The following is a 22,704-nucleotide window of genomic DNA, read 5'->3' as shown; positions in this document are numbered from 1 at the left end:
GCACGGCGGGTCAGTCCGAGAACGCCGGCTCTGGCACGGCGGGTCAGCCCGCGAATGGCACGGTGGGTCACCGTGCGAATGGCACGGCGGATGAGCCCGGGAACGCCAGCTCTGTCACGGCGGGTCAGCCTGCGAATGGCACGGTGGGTCACCGTACGAATGGCACGGCGGATGAGCCCGGGAACGCCGTCTCTGTCACGGCGGGTCAGCCCGGGAACACCGGCCCTGGCACGGCGGGTGAGGCGGGGCAGTCCACAAATGACCCCTCCAAAAAGCTGATCTCTGGCCCTTCCTCTGGTAACAAGGAGCCCCCCCAACCTGATTTAAACACGGTAGCTGAAGGAGAGACCTCACATGCTTCCAAAACTGAACCTGGGGATGGAGTGTTACTGGACCCTCACTCCACTTATCTCCAGCAGGAGGGAGTAGGTAAGCCTCCCGAGCCTGCTGAAGATATGGAGCCCAAGGAGGCTGAGGAAGGTGATACGGAGCCTGAAGAAGATTCGCCACTCAAAGAAGAGAAAGAAATGCCTGGCCTTGCCTCCAGTGAGAACGGTGAAGGGATGCTTTTGGATTCCATGAGTAGGGAGAAGGATGACCTTTCTAAGAACAGTCTTGGCAGTGCCAGTGCAGAGAGCAGCCACTTCTTTGCGTATCTGGTGACTGCAGCCATTCTTGTTGCTGTGCTCTATGTTGCCTATCACAACAAGCGGAAGGTAAGTCACCTGCCTTACAAGGGGAATGGGACTTCCTCCACCCTGAAGGCTTGGTGTGTGGGTGCATCCATTACTCAGGTGCCTCTGAGCACTGGGGATTTTAAGACAAAGTTCAGTTTTCTCTCAGACCTAGCTAGGGCTCAGCACTCTTGTTTTATGATTTCGTTTATTTTCAGGTCTGTTTCCTCTAAGTGCCCTCTGCTGCTGTTTTAGGTGTCAAGTTAGGACATTATTATGATCGGACCTGAATTGCGATCTCCTCCTAAAACCTTTAACTTAGATCCTTCACAGCCTCAGGACCTGAGTACCTGACAGTTTGGAAGTTGTTAGAGCACTTATCTTCCCGTTTCAACTCTTAAGGTGGTGCTTCGTTTTTAGCTTCCTTTCCCAAGCTTTTATCTTCCATTTGCAGCAACAGAAAGAACGGTTTCACTTACGTAGTCTTCGACATCAACAGCCAAGAGCCCAGGGACTCTCTTCTGCAGTCACTCGAGTTTCCGATTAGAAGAAAGGCCAGAAATTGCACAGATACACTCATCTTTTACTTCTTTAGCAGGGTTTGGTGTGAAGTAATACCTGTGTCTCTTAGCAACCACTCTAATGACAAAATGATAACATTTCCTATTGAACCCTAAGAATTTAGTAGCTTCTGTAGCCTAGTTAAAATTGGAGAGTTCAATTCATGATGGCTGTCAGGCTTATGGCTGCAAGGAATGAAGGAAGACATTTAGTAAAAATGGTGCGTTCCTTATTCTACGTCCAGAGTTGATCACAGAGAGTAACTTTAGATGTGAACTGAGAGGGTGAGGTTAAGGTGAAGCAAAGTGTGGGGTGAAAGAGTACATTTGCAGCTAACGAATAATTATTGCTTCTGATTGAAAAAAAACCAAATTCTTAGCTTGGAGCTCTCTGGGAAGGGAGTGGCAGACCTTTGATTGAGTGCTCTGGAGGAAATCACACAGACTCCAAAAGCTAGAGCTCAGAACAGTCTTCCTCCATCTGTCATTGCCTCGTTGGCAGTATAAAGAATGCTGATATAACTAGGCCCTGCCCTCCTTAAAATTGTTGTGATTTAACTAGGTCTCTTGTGGGTGTACTGCTCTCTTTACTGTCAGAGTCATTAACAAATGCACTACCAGGTGACTACCTCTGATTTCAGACGCTGAAATATGTCATTATAGAGCCACTTGTTAATCATTTTCTTTTTCCTTTCCCCAGATTATTGCTTTTGTCCTAGAAGGAAAAAGATCCAAAGTCACTCGCCGGCCAAAGGCCAGTGACTACCAGCGTTTGGACCAGAAGGTAAGGAAGGAAAACCCGGGTCCATGGGAGGGAAATGCAATCTCAGATGGGCCCAGCAGTGGGCTTGGCATGGTGGTGGCAGTTAAGTCTGCTGCTGCTGCCGCCATTGCCCCTGCCCATTTCAGACACAAAGGAGAAGCATCTATATATACATGTCTATAGCATTAGAACTAGAAGAAACCTTCAGGGACTCTACAACAGCTCCCACCCTGAAAAGGAAACTCAGGCCCAGAAACAAGTGTGAACTAAGTTCCCGCTGCAAGTTTGTGGCAAAATCAAGACCTGAAGGCACCTCCCTAGGCTCCCGTCCTGTGCTTTTTCCACTACCCCAGTGCTTCACAAATTTTAATAGGCATATGAATCACCCTAGGGGAATTGTGATAAAAGCAAAATCTGATTCACTAGGTATGAGGTGGAGCCTGTGCTTTTACATTTCTAGGAAGTTCCCAGGTGATGCTAAATGCTGCTGGAACCACACTTTAGGTAGCAAAACACTAGACTACACTCCCTGAAAACAGACGAGTCTAGAAACATTTAGGTCTCCTGCTCCCCAGATGAGCCCTGCTAAGCACTGTGGACTAGATTTCCTAAGTGCAGCCAACCCATTCCTCTGCCAGAAAGCAGAGCCCTCCTTCCACCCACAGCAGCAGGAGCTGAGTAGAGTTCTCCCCAAAGGCAGCCTGTCTAAGTGGGACACTGCACTCCTCCTGCCTTGCTGCCAGCACGCACCGTTACTTTCCCTTTCTGTGTAGCAACAGGGAGGGCATTGGTAAAAAGTAGTCGGTGGCCTGACTGCGAGTTGTCCCTAGACTTCTTATGGGGAACACCATTCACATGTACAGCTCCTACCAGGTCCAGAATAAGCCACTCAGCTCAGGATATCTTTGCTAACTAGCCCAGTAGGTCTGTTTTGTAATTTAGCTCTGGTGTAGTAGCTTCCCAGGGAGTTGACTTTAAGGATTTTCCCCCCCACTTCATTATAATATTTTTTGTGATTAAAAAAAATGCACATGTTTGGGGCTGGCCCCGTGGCCGAGTGGTTAAGTTCGTGCGCTCCACTGCAGGCGGCCCAGTGTTTTGTTCATTCGAATCCTGGGCGTGGACATGGCACCGCTCATCAAACCACGCTGAGGCAACATCCCACATGCCACAACTAGAAGGACCCACAACGAAGAATATACAACTATGTACTGGGGGGCTTTGGGGAGAAAAAGGAAAAAAATAAAATCTTTAAACGAAACAAAACAAAACAAAAAATGCACATGTAAACAATTCAAAACAATACACAATGGTACAAAGCAGAAGTCAAGATTCCCATATTCCCTCCACCAAGTGTGTATCTTTCTAGTGTATGTTTTATTTCAAACTGACTTTTAAAATACTGTGTGCTGTTATCAATTGCTGTTTGTGTGGTGGAGGGTCAGTTTGTCTTATTTCTGAATTTTTTCTCTGAACTACAACTTTTATAAGATTTTTTCTTTTTACAAAAATCATAGCAATAAGGTATATTCCTCTGGAAAAAGGTGAATGTTACCAATGGATTGCATTGCTCTCGTTTCAGATTTGATTTTTCTGTTCTTGAGAACCTGTCCTCCCTGCTGATTTGTGTCTAAATCAAGAGAAATGAAGAGGAAAGTACTGTGAGCTAAGGGACACCTCCTCCTCTAGGCTCTGGTGACGAGTCCGGGCTGGCAGAGGCAGGGGGTTTGCTTTGGGTTTTGCACCTGCACTTTGGTGAGCTTGTACTCCTGTGTTCCTTTTATTTATGCTGGTGTCTTCCATGCTTTCCCCCCATGAATGTGAGTAGAGGGAGCGTGTGGGAACCCAGCTATGACCAAAGGGAGATCCCAGCCCTGGGCAGGCTATTGCTGCTGACCGCCCTCCCTTGGGCCTTGGCTCTGTAGTAAAGTTACCCCTTGAAAATAGCCTTGCACTCGCCACGATTTATGTTCACAGACCCACGAGAAAACTTTGCAGGTTGAGGTGCTTTTCTACCAAGCCCTCTTACTTTGGGGGGATGTGCCCTACAAAAGATGGAGAAGATGGTGACTGCTGAACGGCAGAGGGCTAGTTTGAACCCAGAATCCTCTTCAAAGGCTGCAGCAGCAAACCAAAACAGCAGCTTAAAAAAAGTGCTTTATTGCCTGCAAGTCCAACCTGTCTAGTATGAGTTCTTCATGTTTTTCTGATATTTTCATATTACTTAAGACAAAGTGAATCAACTTCCATTTGGTTGACCTGAGCATACAGCTGAACTTGGGAATTGGGGGAGTAAAGCTGTAAAGCCACTGATCCTGTTGCAGATTTTTAAAAATATAGTTACAATCAGTGAAACACTGTGTTCTTCCTTACTCACAATTGTAATAGGAACTCTTTGAAGTAGGGTAAGTTCATGCTTCGTGCAAGAAAACATCTAGGAGGATTTTGGTTTGGGTCTGCATTTTTTTCAAAGGGCTTTTATGAAACAAGTTTCCTATAAACTCTGTTTTGCCTTTGTTGCCTAAAATAGACTAAATAGACATATTTAGAAACTAACTGTACCCTGTTTTACCTTAATCTAGTTAATGGTCCTCTCATCTGATATAAAATGCCAAAAGTAATTAGTAAAAATTCGCCTTTCATCCCACGTCAGGGATTGTTAAAATTTAAGAAATTCAGAGAGTTGCCCTGGGGCAACAGAGGGTAGTGTCTTGGATCATGCTGTTTGAAATTTTATGTAAATCTGTTCTAGTCATGCTACCCTATTATAGAGGGCCTAAAGAGAGTTTCCTGCAACAAAAAAACTGAAATCAAATAGCTCATCTCAGGGAAATACAAAGAATGTGGGAAGTGAGGGGAATGTGATGACCTCTGTGCTGCTGAAGAAGTAAGTCTGAAGAAGGGACTGTCCTGTTTGTCATATTATTTTCCACTTTGCTTAAAACAGCCCATGGCTTTGAATTGAGATTTTCATTCTTTGTAGGTAAGCTATGTTTGGAGATAAGGAATGAATGAATACTCTTCTTGGCCTCATTCTTTCTACCTGTGTACCAGTCTTAGAATACTTTCTTCCAACCTGAGGAATCTTCTCTCAGGCTCTCATAGCATTCCCTAAGACGGGGGTGATTTCACTCCCTTTTCTGTCTCCCTTTCCCTACCTTCCCCCTCCTCTCTAATGTCTTCTATTTGTGCCTGTCTGCACTAGCATCTTTCCTTCTTCCTTCCTGCATGCCCAGACTTCCCCTGCTCCTATCCATCCTATTTGGTATTCATTCTGTGTTCAGCGTCTCCAGTAAGTGTCGCTTCCATTACCTTGCTATTCATTTTCTTTATAACCTGTACAAACTCACTTTGGTCCCTGTCTTTCTATTGATAGTGTTTTTCCAGAGGTTCAGATCACTAGATCCATTGGCTTGTTCTCAGAGCTTAGTCTTGTCCTTGATAGAATTGGACACTATTGACCATCCAAATTGAAATTCCTCTCTTTTGAGTTCTCTGACAAACTGTTCTGGCTTCTAAGAACTCCTTTGCCTTATCCTGTGCTGGTGGAGAGGGCCCTCAACTTAATCTCCTCAGAAATTCATCCATTCTTCATCCTCTGAGGGAGTGACGCCTAAGTCTTTAACCTTGGCCTAGTTCCCAGAGAACCCAGTCCTGCCGTGTGCTGAATATCTCAGCTGGGTTGTCCTGTTGTCACTAAAACTGAATTTCTCTCTTCTACCCGTTAAGCTGCCCCTTTCAGTTGCCCACTATAATCATCTCAACTCCACACTGCAAACTTTCACCATTTTTGTCTTGTCACAAACGTCCCATCCATTTTTTTAATATCTCCAGGTACAATCTTTCCATTTTCCTTGCTTCCCTGTACCCACCCACCCACCATTTCACCTCTCTCCCAGATTTTTTTTTCAGGAGCCACATTAATTGGTCCTCCTGTCCATCTTCTCTTATGTGCATAAAGAGACCGGATCGGTCTTTCCTAAATATGTGCCCTGATCTGAAACTTCTGTCTGTACCCCTCATGGCTTAGAGAACCAAGTTTCTAGGCTCTTAGTATTCAGGACTCTGCAGATTGGTCCTTTCCTGCCTGTTTGTTTCTACATCTTAGCCAAGCCAAACGCTCCTCATTGGGTGCCCATCTAGTCCTCTGCGCCTCTGTTCTCGGTGCCTCCTCCATTCCCTGGCTTCCTATGGTTGCTCTCTGGTTAGGGTGCTCTCCCTTCTTTCTCTTGTCTTCCCAAAAATCTGTTTCTTCAGGGCCCTGCTCAAGTTTTCCCATGTACCTCCCTAACTTCCCCACCATACATGATTGGCTCTTTCCATTCTACTCTAATAGCTCTTAATAATGCCAATCACAAGTTTTGGAACTTCAGCAAAACCAAGCAGTCAGGATCTGACGTCTCTGGCCTCCCCAAGAAACCTACTTGTGGGAGCGCCCTTGGCACCATCTCCTTATCTGCATAGCAGAGTGACGTCCCTACGTACCTCAGGAGTCAATTTTTTCTTGCAAAGGAGACATTTTCTTCAGGACATCTGGATGTGACTTAACTGAGGTCTCACATGGCTCTTTGTGGCGTGTGTTTGCTGTCCCTTATTGATGGATTTTGGTTGTAAAGAGAGCAGAAAGGTTGGTTTCAGGAACCAAGAGGGTTGGCACCAAGTGGACACATAAGTATTGTGGAGACCACACAGCTCCACTCTCTGAGCCTCTGAGAAGTATCATTTCCTGTGGTGAAAGAATACAACAGAATTTGTTTCGCTTTAGAAATTGCACTGAAGGAAATCTCACACCAAAGGAAAACTTGTTTTCTGGGTAGTTGCCTTTTTGAAAATAGATTATTAGAAGCTGGCTGAGGCATCGCTTAAGCTGGGGGTGGGGCGCGGGCAAAGCAGCACAGGGAGCCAGGAGAGGCATCCCTATCCAGACGGCTGTGTGCTTCCTTTCCTGCCACTGGCTGTTGGTTGAAGGGTGATTTCTGTTAGGAGTCTGTGCTTCAGTCACGGCAGGTAGTAGAAGGGCTTGTTCTCCTGCTACAGGTTACTGAGTAGAATTATTTCAAAAGTCTGGTGGAGTGGGGGCCAGTCTATCTGGAAAGGCTAAGAACAACTCAGAAAGGCCTGACAACTAGCTATATATACTCTGGCATTTCTTTTCCCATGATGGCTTTTAATGAAATATTTGGTGATCGAATCCTAAACCTCTAAAATTCCCCTGATAGTGATTCTCATTTTCTTCTCCATTTCATGTCATTTAAATCAAAAAAGGAAGCCTGCCCCTTACTTTTACAGGGTAACTTGATACATAATGCTGCACGTGTGATGAAAGCTAGCACGCTTTGCACATGTTCTGAATCATTGGAACAGGGAGGAGAGTCTGCTCTACACCAGACCCTGCAGTTCTGCCAGCTGTTTTCTGAAAACTGTTGCTGGGAACGTTGCGTTTGGTCTTGCCCTGCTTACGTAAGAATCCTGGGAAGAGATTTTCAGGTTTAATTTAACGGTAGATCCAGAGCCAAGCCTGAATCCCACCTCAGCTAGTTCCACAAGTCGCATGTGAATTTCCTAAATGTCCCAACTTAGAAACTCCTCTGTAAAGCTGCGGGGGCTGTGTAGTGTCCCACACTGTTAGCAAAGCCAGCCTCCTCACACTCTTGGAAGATATTCCCTTAATTCAGAAGTCTGTTGTGTTAAATAAATGATTGATTGTTGAAATTGTTTCCCTTCTTTTTTGTTTACCCAATTAGTAGATTGCTGCTGTTTTGCAATGTTTTATATTTTCAGCTTTTTGTAATTTAACTACTTAATTTTTCTTAAAGCTTCTTTGGTCTAATAAGTATTTTTAAGTACGTAATGTTTTACTGAGCTTCTGTGAATGCCATCTCAATGAAGTTTTGTATCACTGCACAGAAACCAAAATAAATTTCAAATATTAAAGCCACAAAATCATTAAATTTATTAACATTGCATTAAAATTAACTGAAATAAGGCCTAACATAAGTGAAAGGTCTTTTTTTTTTTTTTTTTACCTTTCGGCCTTCATTCACCTTCCCATGCAGTCCCCATATAAGTACCAATAAACTGGAAATGCCATTCCCGGACTTTGCACATGTTCTTTCATTGTTCCAATCCCGCTCTTCCTCCCTACCGGGCACCATATTCTAGGTCTAGGAGGTAGCTGGGCCCTTTGTCATGATACATTGCTCTCAGTGCTTGTCCTCTGCTGTAGGCTTGACCTGGAATGCTTTCAGCCTGCGTCAACCCCAGTGAACTCATCTTTCCTGTCCTGTCCCCTAACTACTAACGTCACCCTTCACTGTATATTTTTGGACAATAAGCCTTCAGGCTCAGGCACTGAGCTCCATGAGAGTATCTTGATGCTGGCACGATGAGAACCCAATGTCACCCCAATCATAAGGAAGATGAACCTAGGGGCCTGGCTGCATACAAACTGGATACGATTTTCTAACATACACCTCACTAACTAATATGTCTTGTCGTTACCCCCAGCCCCCATGACCACACTGAACCTATCACAGGTGTTTCCCCACTCTCTGAAAGAGCCATTGGAATCAGCAAAAATGGGATCTGGAGGCCTCTAAACCTGTGGAACTGCGACCAACACCTTGCCCAGGTGTTGACTAAAAACCTCATTAGGCACCCTCTTCCCTCAACGGTGTAGAAGGCCTGCAGCGCAGTATTAAGAGTGACTGAGAGGAGAAGCCTTGGGACAGCTGGACCAACCTGCTTCAGCTGACCAACACTTTCAGGGCTTCTAACCACCTGACCAAAAGAACTTTCAGTTTGATTGTTCAGAGTTAGGAGGTATGGGTGTGGGGTGCAGAGCACTGCTCAATGAAACATTATGGCTGTCTAAATCATAGCCCACATGGGCCTTTCAGTAAGAATAGTATGTTATAAAGGGTATGAAAGATCATCACCTGCTTCAGCTGAAAGAGCTACAGTTTAAGAACTGATCTATGCTAGACTTGTGTGTCAGACCTGTATTCGCAAATCAAAAACAAATTAAGAGCGCTTCACGTGAGCAAGGAACTAATGCAGAAAGACGTTATCACTGGGTAAGTTGGGCTATGCCACAGCCCTGGCAAAATTCCTCTGACTCATCCCTGACCAAGCTAATTCTTCTTCTTCTGTGCCTGGATCCTTGAGCCAAGCTTCTTAAGGTCTGAGTACAGGTTCCGCTTCAGGATGGCGCTGCTGCACAGCAGGGCCCCTTGCAGGGTCCCCATCAACCCACAGGTGAAGATATCCTGGCCTAGGAGACAAGAGCAGAGGCCCATGAGCATCCCCCAAGTTGGGGAGAGGGGAGAGCAAGGGTTCTTGTGTTCATTCCTCCAAGCTAGGGCCACCTGGAGATGGCTTCAGATCAGGACGAGGGTCCACAGCCTGCTGAGGCAACCCAGCTCAGGGTGTGGGAGGCTGCAAGGGAAAGCAGGACCTAAGGACAGGAACAGAGGACTTTGGGTGACAGGGAGGCCCAGGGTCTCAGGTCCTGGAAAAATGGGGCAGTCAGTGTACCTGTCAGGTAGAGGTTGGGGATGGGGCTTTGGGCCCTCAGGGAGGCCATCACGTGAGGTTGCAGGCGAGCCAGGTCATGGGCAGCCCCATAGCAGGCACCCTGGGGAGCAGCCAGATAGAACTGAGTGGTCAGTGGGGATCCTCCAGTCACCTTGTCCACCTGAGGAGGCAAAAAAGGCAGTGGGACCTAGTGAAAGCCTCGTCTCTTCCTTTTCTTTTTCTTTTTTTTTTTTTGGTGAGGAATACTGGCCCTCAGCTAATATCTGTTACCAATCTTCCTCTTGCTTGCTTGGGGAAGATTGTCGCTAAGCTAACATCTGTGGCAATCTTCCTCTATTTTTTTTTTTTAAAGATTTTTTTTATTTTTTCTTTTTTCTCCCCAAAGCCCCCCAGTACATAGTTGTATATTCTTCGTTGTGGGTCCTTCTAGTTGTGGCATGTGGGACGCTGCCTCAGCGTGGTTTCACGAGCAGTGCCATGTCCGCGCCCAGGATTCGAACCAACGAAACACTGGGCCGCCTGCAGCGGAGTGCGCGAACTTAACCACTCGGCCATGGGGCCAGCCCCTTCCTCTATTTTTTGTATGTGGGATGCTGCCACAGCATGGCTTGATGAGCGGTGTGCAGGTCTACCCTGAGGATCCGAACCAGCGAACCCTGGGCCACTGAAGTGGAAGACATGAACTTAATGACTATGCCACTGGGCCAGCCCCTCGTCTCATCCTTTTCTGTTCTCCTTGAATGAGCTGACGGCCTGGGACAAGGGTTCCCTGTCCTTCTCTGGAGCTCAGTTATCTCAGGCCTTTGTCCCTGTGCCCCAAAGAAAGGGTAGAAATGGCACCAAGAGGTCTGTCACCACAACCACATAGGAGGTCTACCCTCCTACCTTTCCCTCCAGCTGTGGGAACAGCTTCATGACAACTGACAGAGAGGCTTCCACAAAGGAATTTTTGAGGGTCTCATAGTCACTGCTCCGCTTCCCCTTTGGCTCCTCCCGCCACTCCTCAAACCACGCATAGGAGCTGGGTATCAACACGATCATTGTGGACCGGTCTGGGGATGCAGAGCCAGCGTTACTACTGCCCGGCCGCTTCCCCACCCTAACCACACCCACCTCCCCCCCCCCCCCCCCCGGAGAACTTAACCCCACCTGGGAATCGGTCCTCCCAAGTCGAGTCCTTGGCTGATGAGGAAGAAATGAAGAGAAAGGGCAAGTGTGCTGCGGCCTTTTCCCTGGGCAGAGAGTAATAGTGCTCCATCCTGGGGGGGAGAGGAGTATGGCTGTCAATCTCCAGGCCACCAGCACCACCCCAAGGACATTATATCCCCAGGGAGCCCTCACAGGGATGAAGCTGAAGCACAGCCTAGGTGTGAAAAAGCCCTTCCAGGAGAGAATTCCTGTCCACTTCCTCCCAGTCCACATCCTGCTGCTTATTCCCCAGCATCAAGGGAGGAGGAAAGGGCCCTGTGAGCTCATGCTGACACCCTCTCCCCCGACATGCACACACATCCCTTACGCCTTGTCCATGTCTGTGTCAAAATAAACATAGTAGTTGGTGGTCTGCAGACCCAAGTCCTTCTTGGTGCCTCGTAGGCAGATGAAAACAGAGATCATGCTCAAGCTGGGCCGCACCATCTCCAGCTGCTGCTTCACACCTGCCAAAGAGAGTTGGTGAAGGTTTGTGAACTGCGGCCAGAGATGGCCACTCCCTGCTCCATGCCTGCTCACTCTGGGCCCCAGCCCAGCGCCCTGGGCCATTTTACAACCCTTATTCAACGCTGACTTGGCAGAGGCCTGCTCTTCTGTCTCCTGCCTGTGAAGGACACAACGGATTCCTGGTCTTCCACCTCCACCCGCTGCTGCTCTAGGCACCTTTAGAAGCAGGTGATGCCCAGCCTCCCTAAGCTGGCTCACGGCGCCTGCAGGACAGTCGCAGGCTAACTACTTCCAATCTTCTCCTTAATGTCTTTCTGTTACGAGCAAATGACTGGGCTCCACACTACAAAGACCACACATGTGAACAGTAGTTTGCTATAAGCCTTGATTTCAGTATTAACTTCAGTACAAGTCATCTATTGAATGAATATGCATAATTCCTAATGTGCTGTACAGTCAGTACAAGGCCTGGAAATGGTAAGCAGTGCGGATGAACAAATGTGAACAGCATTACTGGCACCTGGCAGCTGGGGGAGAAGGCAAGAACAGCACCAGGGAGGAAGGCAACAGCCACCGTGAGGGCTCTAATGTCCCCCAGACCTATGCAGCTGGGTGTCCCCACCTCTCAACAGATGACCTCAGACCAGTTTTCCAGAAATTTTGCTCTTACAAATCCTTATCCTTTGTTCCCATTCCCAGGACCACCTCCAGCACCTGCTTGAGGGATAACTCAGCCACTGGCTGCTAGCTACTTCCTTCATTTAACAAATCTTTGTTGAGGACTGAACAGGTACGGAGCCCTCTGCTGGACCCTGGGAATACTACAAGGAATCACGGATGACGCCTGCCTACTGGAGAAGAGGCTTTCCTGACAGAAGCCGGCTGTCCTGACAGAAGCCGGCTGTCCTCATGGAAGCTGCAAAGAATGGAGCGCTCTGGCAGGGTGACCATAGAATCTATCATCCAAAACAGGCCACTTTTGAGAGTGAAAGAGGGCGTTATCACAACCACAGGAAGACAACAGGCGTAAGATTTACAGACACCCAGCTACAGGAGCACACTGAGGAGGGAAGGGGAATGTGGAGTTCCCCAGTTGCAATAAGGAGCAGTGGACTACCCTGAGTTGCAGGAGCACCTTATCACCTGCTCCTGGAATCCAGGGGCAATCACACTGCTGGCACTCCCTCTCCGGTGGGGTAGGGATGGAGAGAACCAGGGGCCAGGGAGTAAATCCCCCTCGGTCTTCAGAGGCCCCTTAGAACAACTACCTTCACCCAGCCCCTCCTTTCCCTTTCCCCAGCTAGAAGGAAGGGGTCCAGGAACAGTATAATTGGCAGAAAAATATAACCTTGGGTCCCGAACAAGACACCCAACAATTATGTCAACTTTTCTTCTCCGTGCCAGCCTTAGCTTCCCTTACTGATATTGTCAGACCAGTCTTCCCCACTCATACAACTTCCTCTCCAAACCATCCCCAGTAACCTCTTTAAGGCTCAGCAGTGGAATTGAGAAAGGCGCTCCTATTCACAAAGGCTCCCTCTGCCTGACCACCGTACCTCCACCCTCAAGCCCAACTGGCACTGCCTGTCTCAGAGGCCACCAGATATCTGGTTCCCATCTCTGAGAGGTAGAGAGACCTATGAGAATCTCTACCCCAGACAGCTGGAAACAAAGGAGTCCCAGCACCTGGGGTCTCTGAGCTAAGCAGCATCGCTGCCACTGCCTGGAATGTTCTCAAACTGGGATTCATCTGGGGCAACATCCAACTCCCCACCCCAGGGGGCAATCGTCCTTCAGCCAGGTGGGGGCTGCTGCCATTAGACTGTTTTCAGAGCTAAGATACATAAGAGCAGTGAAAGCTATAACTGGACAGTGAAGGGAGGACAATCTAAACAGGTAACTCTGTAGCATGGCTGCCTGGAGAGAAGGCAGGCCTGGGTGGGACACTGGGACCTGTCAGAGGACAGTGTCAAGGTTCAGAGGTCCTGAGAGACAGGGAGGCAGGAAGTATAAAAGGCAAAGTCTGTTGGCCCGCCCAGCCCTGCCCCACTGCCCTGTCATGCAGCTGTCTCTGCCTCACCCTACTCTGCTCACCCAGCCTGAGAGCGGAGGCCTCAGCCGGCAGCACACGCTGGCTGGGGCCCAGCTAAGTGAGGCAAAGGAATGAGAAGGCTGGTTTTTGGCAATACACATCTTATACCTTAGAGACAATCACAGCGGCCACCCTACCCTCTCCCCAACAAGGAAATCTAAGACCTCACTTTTCCACCAAACCCACTCTGCTGCCCACCTTCCCCTGCTCCTCAAAGAGCAGCCCCAGGGTCACCCTCTGAGGTGGAGAGCTCCTTCCCACTGCTCTCTGGGCTCCTCCACCGCACACCCCTGAAGTCCATGGTCTCCATCCCAACCACATCTTGAGCTGCTCCCTTCTCTCCACCTCCCACCCCAGCCAGAGGCCTCTATCTCGACCCCTCTCTCTCACCCTCCTGGATTATTGGTCCCCTCTCAGCCAGCCAGCCTCTTTTCCTCACATCACACCAGTAGCTTCTGGTTACATGATATTCTAAAGTCTATTTCAAAACGGTAACCTCTCACCTAACTTTGGCTCAGCCATTTTGTTCTTTGTGGGCTGACCTGCTCTCCTGCCCCTAAAACTTTTAGTGAGGCCTTTTCTCTGGAAGCCTCACACTTCTCAGCCCCAAGCAGGCTGAGAGCCCAGGCTTCTGAGTCAGACGCACCAGTGTTCTCATCTCAGCTTTGCCACTTTCAGCTCGGTGGCCTTGGGAAATTACTTGCCCTCTACGGGCTTCAGCTTCCCCAGCCATAAACATTAGGATGGCGGGCTCTCTCTCCCAGGCAGCTCTGAGGATCAAGTGCAACGACAGAAGTAAAGCCTCTCAAACAGACTCACCAAGGACACACCATAAACATGCCTACCTCCCCTCTTCACAAAACCAGGCTTTTATGGTTGGACACAGCCTATTAGGGGAGAGGACTGGATTGAGGTTTATTCCTGTGTAGGTCCCAGATTTTGAGCACAGGGCTCAAGGAACAGAAGAAAGTCAGAAAAGTACTCCTGTAGCCTCAGCCCCAGTAAGGAGTCGCTTTCTGAAAGAGGCAGAAAATAGGACCTTGGGTCCCAAATAGGGCACACAACAATTACATCAAGTTTTTCTTCTCCACACCAGCCTTTAGCCTCCTTTACCGAAAATGTCAGACCAGTCTGCCCCACTCAAAACAAGTGAGAAAGTAAGGCCAGAAGCAGGATTCATACCACAAACAGTGAAAATCCAAGAAATCTTCCGACTCTACCCACCGTCATTAACTATGAGAAAAATGATCTAAGATCTAAGGAAACTGGAAATGGCAACTGGAATGGAAACATAAAGGAGGCAAGGGAAGAGTGATTGAGGTTGCAAGGGGAAAGGGATAAAGAGGCCAAGAACGAAACGAGAGAGAAGGACCAAAGGGCGGGGATGACATGATACAAAGGAAGTTGTTTCTCAACCCCTAAACACAGAGGCTTTGCTGGGAATGGATGTTAGAGACTGGACGGTCAAAGGGCAGCCACGACCCTGGGGAAAGCATCAGGCAGGCTGAGCAGCCTGGCTCCAGAGGGGCAGTGCTGGGGAAGAGGGCGATGCAGCCCAGTCTCACCTGGCAGACAGCGGGCCTTCTCCGGCAACAAGTACTTATAGGTATTGAACAGTCCTGCGCTGGAGATGACGATGGGGCAGCAGATGTTCACCAGCTCCCGATTCGTCTTCACACTGACACCTGCAGGCGCAAGAGTGCGGCTGAGGTTCTGTGCACTCCAGGAGGAAGAGAAAGGCCCATATCCTGCACAGGTCTCTCCCAGCCTACCCTTTGTTTTCTCAGACCTGGCCATCCAGCCCACATGGGGCCAGGCATGCAGCCTCCCAGAAAACTGCAAAGTCAGTGAAGCATCCTTAGGCCCTCTCAGCTTTTCCCCCAGTTGCTCGGCGCTCACCCTCCCTCACTCTCTCCCCACCCTGTGTGGGCACTCTTTTCTTTAGCCAGACCCAACCACCTCCACACTAACCTGGACAAAGCTCATAAGCTGAAGCCCATTGGAATCAAAGGCTTCTTCACTGCCACTAGAGTTCTATTTCCAAAATACTCCCTTTAAAACCTTCCCGTGTCACCTCAACCTCTAGAAGAGAAACTCCAAAGTCTTGTGTCAGCCTTCCACGATTTGATCCCGTCTGTGCGTCCAGCCTCATCTCTGGCCACTCTCACTAAACTATTAGGTAGAACCATATGAAACAGCTGCTATTCAACCATTTTTGACTTATAAAAATGTCAGTTTCTTATGGTTCAACCTAGCATTTTCAGAGGCCTAAAAATACTCGGCTTTTTCAAACCTCAATGCATTTTTACATTCTGTTTCCCCCACCTAGCTTCTTCTCCCCCTTTATGACATGGCTCAAGCACCTCTGCCCTCCCTTGAGGCCTCCCCTGTTCCACCATCCCCTACATCACCTCCCATCCTTAGTATGTGCCTCTATGTGGCACTTACATTATATCCCAGTGATCTTCCCTATAAGACTAGAAACTTCTTAAGAGATTGGGACTAACTTATCCTTTTATCTCCATCTTTCATTGCCTAGCACATGAAAAACACAAATCAATATATTCTGAATTGAATTTAATCGCACTGATAAATCCACCTGGCTTCATGTACCCCTTTGGGCTGGAAGGAGAACTTGCTCATGGACATCAGAGAAAACTCACACAACTGACAGCCACCTTTCTCTTACCACCCAGCAACTTCCTAGTCTCTTCTGCAAACGTGTACTCAGAGATGGCTGATGACCTATTTTCCATTGTTTTTTGGGGGGCAGTGGGCCACCCACTCAACACCTCCTCCTTGAAAGCTTCCTTTGGTGAATTCACCATCATACCAGCCCTGTTTTCCTCAGGCCTCTCTCTGTCCCCTCCTCTGATGCTTCTTTAAAGCACCCCCTAGTCATGGATGGCCTGTTCTACATACCAGAATCCTTCCTTGCATAGACCTCTCCTCATAGAGTCCATCCATAATGGGATTCTGACTCTCTGTGCAGATAACAGCAAAGACCTGAGCTTGGATAAAGAGATTCTAGGCCCCACTCTGCCGTTTACAGATTGAGGGCAGGGCATCCTGCTGGCCTCCACACTGCCCTATGGAGTGCCCGGGTTACTCATTCATTCCATCAGTCACTGAACAAACATTCACTGAGCCTATTATGTGCAAAGATCTATAGACATAAACATCAAAAAGACACAGCCCCTTCACTCAAGGAGGGCACGGATTACTGGATAACTATTTTTATCTATTGAATAAGTGATTAAATACTGTTCTTTGGGTACCGCACAATCCTTTATCCTTCCTGCGTCTTTTTTACCTCCAGACTAATCTCTCTTCCTTGAGCCCCTTCTCTGGGACAGAGTCCAGCCTTTAACCCCAAGAAGAGGGCAGTTCTTCTACACTTCTCCCTTGGTGCTTTCTTTTCTCTGTTCCCCAGGTCTCACCTTCACCCAAGCCTAGGGCCCAGGGAGCATGATGCAGGGCTCTCACCACAGGCTTTCCCAGCTGAGTCCAGCAACACACTCTGCACAGGGGCCCTCGTCAGGACGGCGCCCCCGGCCCGCTGAATCACAGGGATGGTGTGGAAGGCGATTTCACTGGAACCCCCTCGGGGATAAAATGCCCCTTCTATGTAGTGCTCAACCAGCAGAGCATGCATGGAAAAGGTGCTGTGGCTGGGGGTCACACCTACAGAAGACAGGAAGCGGTGATGAGGCAAGAGCAGGCAGGAACACCATTCAGAGACGAACACGGATTCCTCTCAGATGATACACAGCCTGAGTCCATCCATCCCAGGATCCAGATGATCCTCAGGGCTCAGGGGAGCCAGAGGGCCTGTTTCCATCTGAACATGGGGTACCTTGCAAATCTTGGGGCCAGTAGAATGTCTTCCCTGCAAACTGCCATGCTGCCAAGACCAGGAAGGGCAGTGTTGGTTGAAAAGAAAAATCATCCAGGGTGTGGATGAAGGGAATTTCTACCAGGGAGTCCAGCAGATAGGTGGACCAACTTCTCATCCACAAGCTCCAGAAGGCCTGGTGTTTATACTTCTCCATTTCAATCAGCCAAGCAGGTTCAAGAAGAAAGGCAGAGAGCCAGAAGGGCAGCACCTCCACCTCCAGGAGCCGCCCACGGCCCAAGGCCAGTACCCACCGTAAGTGGGGAAGATGTAGCTGAGCACTGCCTGGAGCTCCGGGGAGGCCGGCAGCTGCCGCAGGACCTCAGCCAGGCTCTGCGTGGATGCGCGAAGGAACGGAGAGAAACGGGTGAGCAGCCCACACTTGTTGAGGAACTGAGCCACAGGCAAAGGGATGATCTTCAACAAGACGGCATGAATGGCTCCTCTGGACACCATCTGGGGAAGAAAACAAGCAGGGAGGAACAGGTTTCATCTCTAGAACGCTGAGACGGAATCACCATTCCAATAGGCTGCACCAGCCTGAGAGCCCAGCAACACTTATCCCTGAACTTTGCTGAATTTGGATTTTTAAAAAATCTGTACTCTGTGAATTTTTCCCATTCTACATTCAGATGAGTCCCTTTTTTTGCTTTTCAGTTTCCTGCCCAAATTCCTTTTGAAAAATCCCCATCTGGTCTCAGATGAAGCAAAAAAAGGGTAGTGATCTGATTACATGGAAGCCAGCCTAGTCAGGGAGAACAGCAGGGCGCCCCCAGAGGCCAGAGTGAGAGTGGCAGCTGCTGAGCCCAGGCTCCAGAGACACAGGGCCCAGCTGGGCAGAGGCCAACGCAGGTGGGACCTGAGTTCAGGACAGACATGACCAGTCCTCCCTTCCTGCCTCCCCGACCAGCCACTCCACTAATGAAGGTCAGCCTTGTCGAAAACAAAAAGAGGGTCCTCAGCATGTCCATGTTACCTGAACCAGCTTCATATACTTGTTAATGGCAGCTTCTTCCTGGGGAAACTTCTCCTTGAGGCCCTGAATGTAGGCTTTCTTCCCCTTGTACATGGGGAACTCCTTTTGGCCACTGGGCCCTTCTAGTACCATGATGTCAAAGGGAGAGGACAAGGCAGCCCAGTCCAGCTGCCCCTCAGTGATCTGGTCAAGTATAAAACGGCCAGGGCTGCCCTCCTCCATGCACCCAACATAATGGATTCCTGTCGGGAGACAGAAAAACAAAGTGTCATAGGGACAAGGGGATTCAGACCTGGGAAGGTGGACCAGGAAGCAAGGTAGAAAATGTTGTCTTGCAAGGCCGAGTCCACACCCAGAGGGGGCCGCCCACCCTTTCTGTAGGGAGGCGTTTCAGCAGAAACCACCAAATCCTTGCCCAGTGCAGCTCCCAGCGGGTATGGCTGTCAGACAAGGAAAACAGTGTCCAGAGAGAAGGTGGGGCCTCCAAAACAACAGAAGTGCCCAGGATCATCCCGCAACGGCTGCTCTAACCCTCCTGAAGATACAGCCATGCTCCCACCCCTTCTCCGGAAAAGCCTTACCTGTGTCAAATTCAAGGCCATCCTGTCCAAAGGTATGACAACAGCCCCCTGCCTTGGTATGTTGTTCCAGCACCAGAACTCGCTTGCCAGCTTTGGCCAGAATTGCAGCTGCAGCCAGGCCCCCAAAGCCACTGCCAATCACCACCACATCCAGTTTCTCTGGCACTCGGCTGGCTGAGAAAGCTGCAGCAGACAGAAGAGATGGAGGGTGGGCTTCTCAGGCAGGGGCAGCAAAAGAGCAAAGATATGGAAACCAAGGAAGACTTCTCTAGTCTTCCTACAATGTAAGAAAAGTCTAGAGCAGTTTGGAGCTCCTGACTAATCTATCTCAAACATTTTACCGGGAAATACTCAGGAATAGCCAGGCAGATCAAAGTGGTCTGGTTTGATCTGAATGGATTTAGCCAAAGCCACTATGTTCCTAGGGATTTTCCATATTTTCAAAGAAAGCAGGAATCAGTAAACTACTATAGGAACAAAAACAGAAAGCTGACAACAGTACAGGCTGAGAAACCTAAGCAGCGAGAGCGAGAGCCAGAGAGAGAGATAGGGAAGAAAGAAAACAAGGAGGTGGAGGATGGAGGAGAGTGTCATGGGTCAGGCTGCTGGCTCAGGGAACTATCCATTAATAAGCCAGTTATCTTTGGAAAATACAGGGTCTGTAGGCGCCAGTGGAGCAGCCTGGTCATATGACTGGTTCTTCAAGATCCTGATGCAGAGGCTTGGGTAGGACAGAGCTGAGAAATCACAGCACCATCCCCTCACATTGCAAAAGTCTGGAGGCAGGGCTAAGGGGGCAGCATCTACACAAGACAAACTAGACAGCACATGGTGCTATACAGGTACTTCCAACACAAAATCTGTTCTTTCAAGATCACTCCCGAAGAACTGAGATTTGGAATTTTTCAAGCTGCAAGAGAACTTAGTAAACTTAACTTTTCAATTGTTTTTAGAAAGCCCGACGGTGAAAAATACATTTTACATCAGAATATATGTAAATATATAACATAAATACTTGAAACAGAAGTTTCACAATACTTACCAAAACTATGTATGATGCACTCTGATATTTTCTATTCTACTGCATTCTATTCTAACTGCAACCCACTAAATTGATTTCATGACCCACTCACTAATAGATCGTAACCTGGTTTGAAATACAGTGGAACTAGTCATCTCATTTTTAGACCAACTCAGATAAGTGGAGTGACTTGCCAATGGCTATGCAATAAATTAATGTCAGAGTGCAAGCTAAAACTTTGATCTCAGAAGTTCAGACTAATGCTCCTTTCACTTAGAATAGTATCATCTCGAACTGTGTAGCAAGAAATGTCACACAGAATTCTAAAATTTATAAGTGAGAGGGACCCTGGAGATCCAACAGGGGATGCAATTTTTTTTTTCAAAGCAGGAGAACTCTTTCTTTAAAACCTTAGAAGAGGGGCCGGCCAAGTGGCGTAGCAGTTAAGTTCGCGATTCCCCTTCAGTGGCCGGGGTTCACCAGTTCAGATCCCAGGTGCAGTTCAGATCCCAGGTGCAGACACGGCACCGCTTATCAAGCTATGCTGTGGTAGGTGTCCCACATACAAAGTAGAGGAAGATGGCACGGATGTTAGCTCAGGGCCAGCCTTCCTCAGCAAAAAGAGGAGGATTGGCAGCAGATGTTAGCTCAGGGCTGATCTTCCTCAAAAAAAAAAACACCTTAGAAGGAACCCCAAAATAAGTTTTAAAGATGACAGTGCAAGAGCGACTCTCAGCCTGAGGCACCCTGTTGAGCCTCTCCCAAAGTTTTAGAACCAAGGTTCAACCGTATGAGTTGGGACCAGGCATAAACAGTCAAATCACTTGATGGGCAAAATGCAATTTCCTCCACACGTTGGAAGACATTTCTGTGCAGCCTCTCTGAACCCTGAACGCAGTGGGGAGGGTAAGTGAAAAAGTTAAGGTCCTAGAGCCAACTGAGGGAAAGGTCTCTTCTTATCTATCCTGTGGGCCACACCCATAATAAGTGGCAGAGCCTGGACTCGGCTTTGCCAAGACCTTGGCATGAGGAGGACGGGGCCAGCACTTGTGAAGCCACCATTTCCAAGGTCTGCCCAGGCGAAGGCTTTCACCTGCCGCTGCCGGCCGCAGACACTAAGGCAGAGCGCCTCCATGTGCAAGGAGGTCCTCCCAGCACTCTGTTGTTAGTGCCCTGGAGTCAATTCTAACTCCTAGAGCCCTGAGCCCTGCTGGGTCCTTGTGTGCCATCCTCTCACCTTCCGACGCTGTATCAGACAGTGTTCTGCTCAATTCATAGGGTTTTCATGGCCATTTTTCGGAAGTGGGTGGCCAGGGCCTATCTTCCTTCCTAGTCCGTCTAGTCTGGAAGCTCTGCTGAATGAAACCTGTCCATCACAGGTGATCCTGCTGGTATTTGAAATACCAGTGGAACAGCTTTCAGCATCACGGCAACACTTAGCCACCACAGTATGACAAGCGACAGACGGATGATGTGGTTCCCTGACTGGGAACCGAACCCAAGCCACGGCGGGGAGAGCGCCGAATCGTAAACACCAGACCACCAGGGCTGGCACCAACCCTTTACATATGGGGAAACTGAGGCTCAAGTCGGCAGGGGCTCGCCCTGCCGGACTGGGAACGCAAACCCGCGAGGATGTCCCAGCGCAGCCTCGGACGCCAGGGTCCCTTCCCGCTTACTTTGCTTGAGAACCTTCTTCCTGGCCTCCCTGTCGGTCACCAGGGGCGCGGCTGGCCGCCTGACGTCCTCAGAGAAGGGGTTCGGGGAGCTGCGCGCGAAGAGCCCCAGGTAAACTTTGAAGAGGACCGCCAGCAGTAGCGCGGCCAGCAGCAGCAGCGAAAGCCCCATGGCGCCGGCCGGAGCGGCGGATCGAGAAGCGGATCCGCTCCGACTGCGCCCAGCCTCCGAGGCCGCTGTCAATTTGTACTGCCCAGCCCAGGGGCAGAGCCAGCTGCCGCTGCCCAGTAGCCACAGTCTTTTTGGCCAGAAGCCAAGACTCCGGCGCAGATTGACCCTCTCTGCTCGCCGTATTTCGGCTGCAGTGTGAAGTTTCCATTGCCTGCGGGGAGGGGTAGCTCTCTCGGCCGGTAGGAGGCTGCGCGGGCGGCGCTGTGCGCATGCGCGGAGGTGGTCCGGCGGGGAGCGGGAAGTGGGTCCGGGAAGCTGTAGTAACCCTGGGAACGCGTCCGGCGTCGCCTGGGCGCTGAGGAAGAGGCATGTGGGGAGGAAATGGTCGCCCTGGGGCGAGACAAGGCTGAGCGTTGCAGGACAGAGAGAGAATCCCGACTGGGAGATAGGAGGGCCGGGTTCTGCTCCGCGCTCTGCGTAGACTCGCGGAATGACATGAGGCAAGTTGCTTTCCTCGGTTTCCCCCAGCAGGCAGTGAGAGAGCTTCTTTCCGAATCCCCACCCAGCCCCTGGCTGGCTGGGTGTCGGGATGGAGATCTCTACTGAGACCTGCGCGTCACAGCCGGCGAGCGCCCGGCCCCATGCCCCCGAAACTGCCCAGTAGTTTTGTCCGCGGCGCCCCCCTGCGATGCCGTTGCCTGGGGCGGGGGCCTGGTTGCCACTGGCTGGGTTCCCATGGCAACACCCCCCGCCCCCGCCTGAGGGCGCTGTGAGAGGACCGGGAGCCGCCCAGCCACGGGCTTGATCAAAGGATCAGAGAAGGACCGTTATACCTATGTGCACCTTTGTATTTATTGACCCGGTTTCTAAATTAAATACCTATTCAGAGAGTTTAAGCTCCAGCAAACTGTTGGAAAATCATACCCCTTAATGTAGCTCCTTGCCTAAAGTGGTTGCACCCTAAAGGCTGGATTTGGAAAGGATCCGTCTTTATAGGAAGGCCGTTTTGTCAGGCCCAACTACAAGAAACTTGCCTAGTATTGGTAGGAGTTATGAAGTAACTTCGGGTACTTGCTTGCTTGACGGAGTTTTTTGCTCTGTT

At 49.4% G+C, this 22,704-nt stretch overlaps 2 protein-coding genes across 2 annotated transcripts; one reads left to right on the top strand and one right to left on the bottom strand.

Moving 5' to 3' along the window:
- Positions 1-2: 2 nt before the first annotated feature.
- On the top strand, positions 3-7,709 carry TGOLN2 (trans-golgi network protein 2; the record flags this gene model as incomplete). The annotated part of the gene is made up of 3 exons (XM_046661824.1): positions 3-716; positions 1,935-2,018; positions 3,580-7,709. Coding segments are annotated over 3 exons (804 nt in total), but the record flags the coding sequence as incomplete, so codon positions are not given.
- On the bottom strand, positions 5,161-21,793 carry RETSAT (retinol saturase). Its single transcript, XM_046660930.1, has 11 exons — positions 21,434-21,793; positions 18,734-18,916; positions 18,153-18,394; positions 17,431-17,632; positions 16,768-16,965; positions 14,847-14,966; positions 11,050-11,188; positions 10,683-10,792; positions 10,419-10,585; positions 9,534-9,693; positions 5,161-9,270 (listed from the first exon to the last, which is right to left on the bottom strand). Exons 1-11 carry the CDS (start codon positions 21,600-21,602, stop codon positions 9,131-9,133), a joined length of 1,830 nt encoding a protein of 609 aa, XP_046516886.1. The 5' UTR covers positions 21,603-21,793; the 3' UTR covers positions 5,161-9,130.
- Between the last annotated feature and the right edge of the window lie 911 nt (positions 21,794-22,704).

Source organism: Equus quagga, chromosome 5, assembly GCF_021613505.1.
Source record: "Equus quagga isolate Etosha38 chromosome 5, UCLA_HA_Equagga_1.0, whole genome shotgun sequence".
NCBI classification, from domain to species: domain Eukaryota; kingdom Metazoa; phylum Chordata; class Mammalia; order Perissodactyla; family Equidae; genus Equus; species Equus quagga.
This window is presented reverse-complemented; position numbering and strand designations above follow the sequence as displayed.

What these genes read in the sequence shown, in the direction of transcription:
- RETSAT (XM_046660930.1), bottom strand. Translation starts at nt 21,602, where the DNA reads ATGGGGCTTTCGCTGCTGCTGCTGGCCGCGCTACTGCTGGCGGTCCTC. An exon ending in TGGCCTTGAATTTGACACAG is followed by an intron (nt 18,395 to 18,733) that starts GTAAGGCTTTTC and finishes GTCTCCCGACAG; the next exon opens with GAATCCATTATGTTGGGTGC. An exon ending in GAAGGCCCGCTGTCTGCCAG is followed by an intron (nt 11,189 to 14,846) that starts GTGAGACTGGGC and finishes TCTCTTTGGCAG; the next exon opens with GTGTGAAGCAGCAGCTGGAG.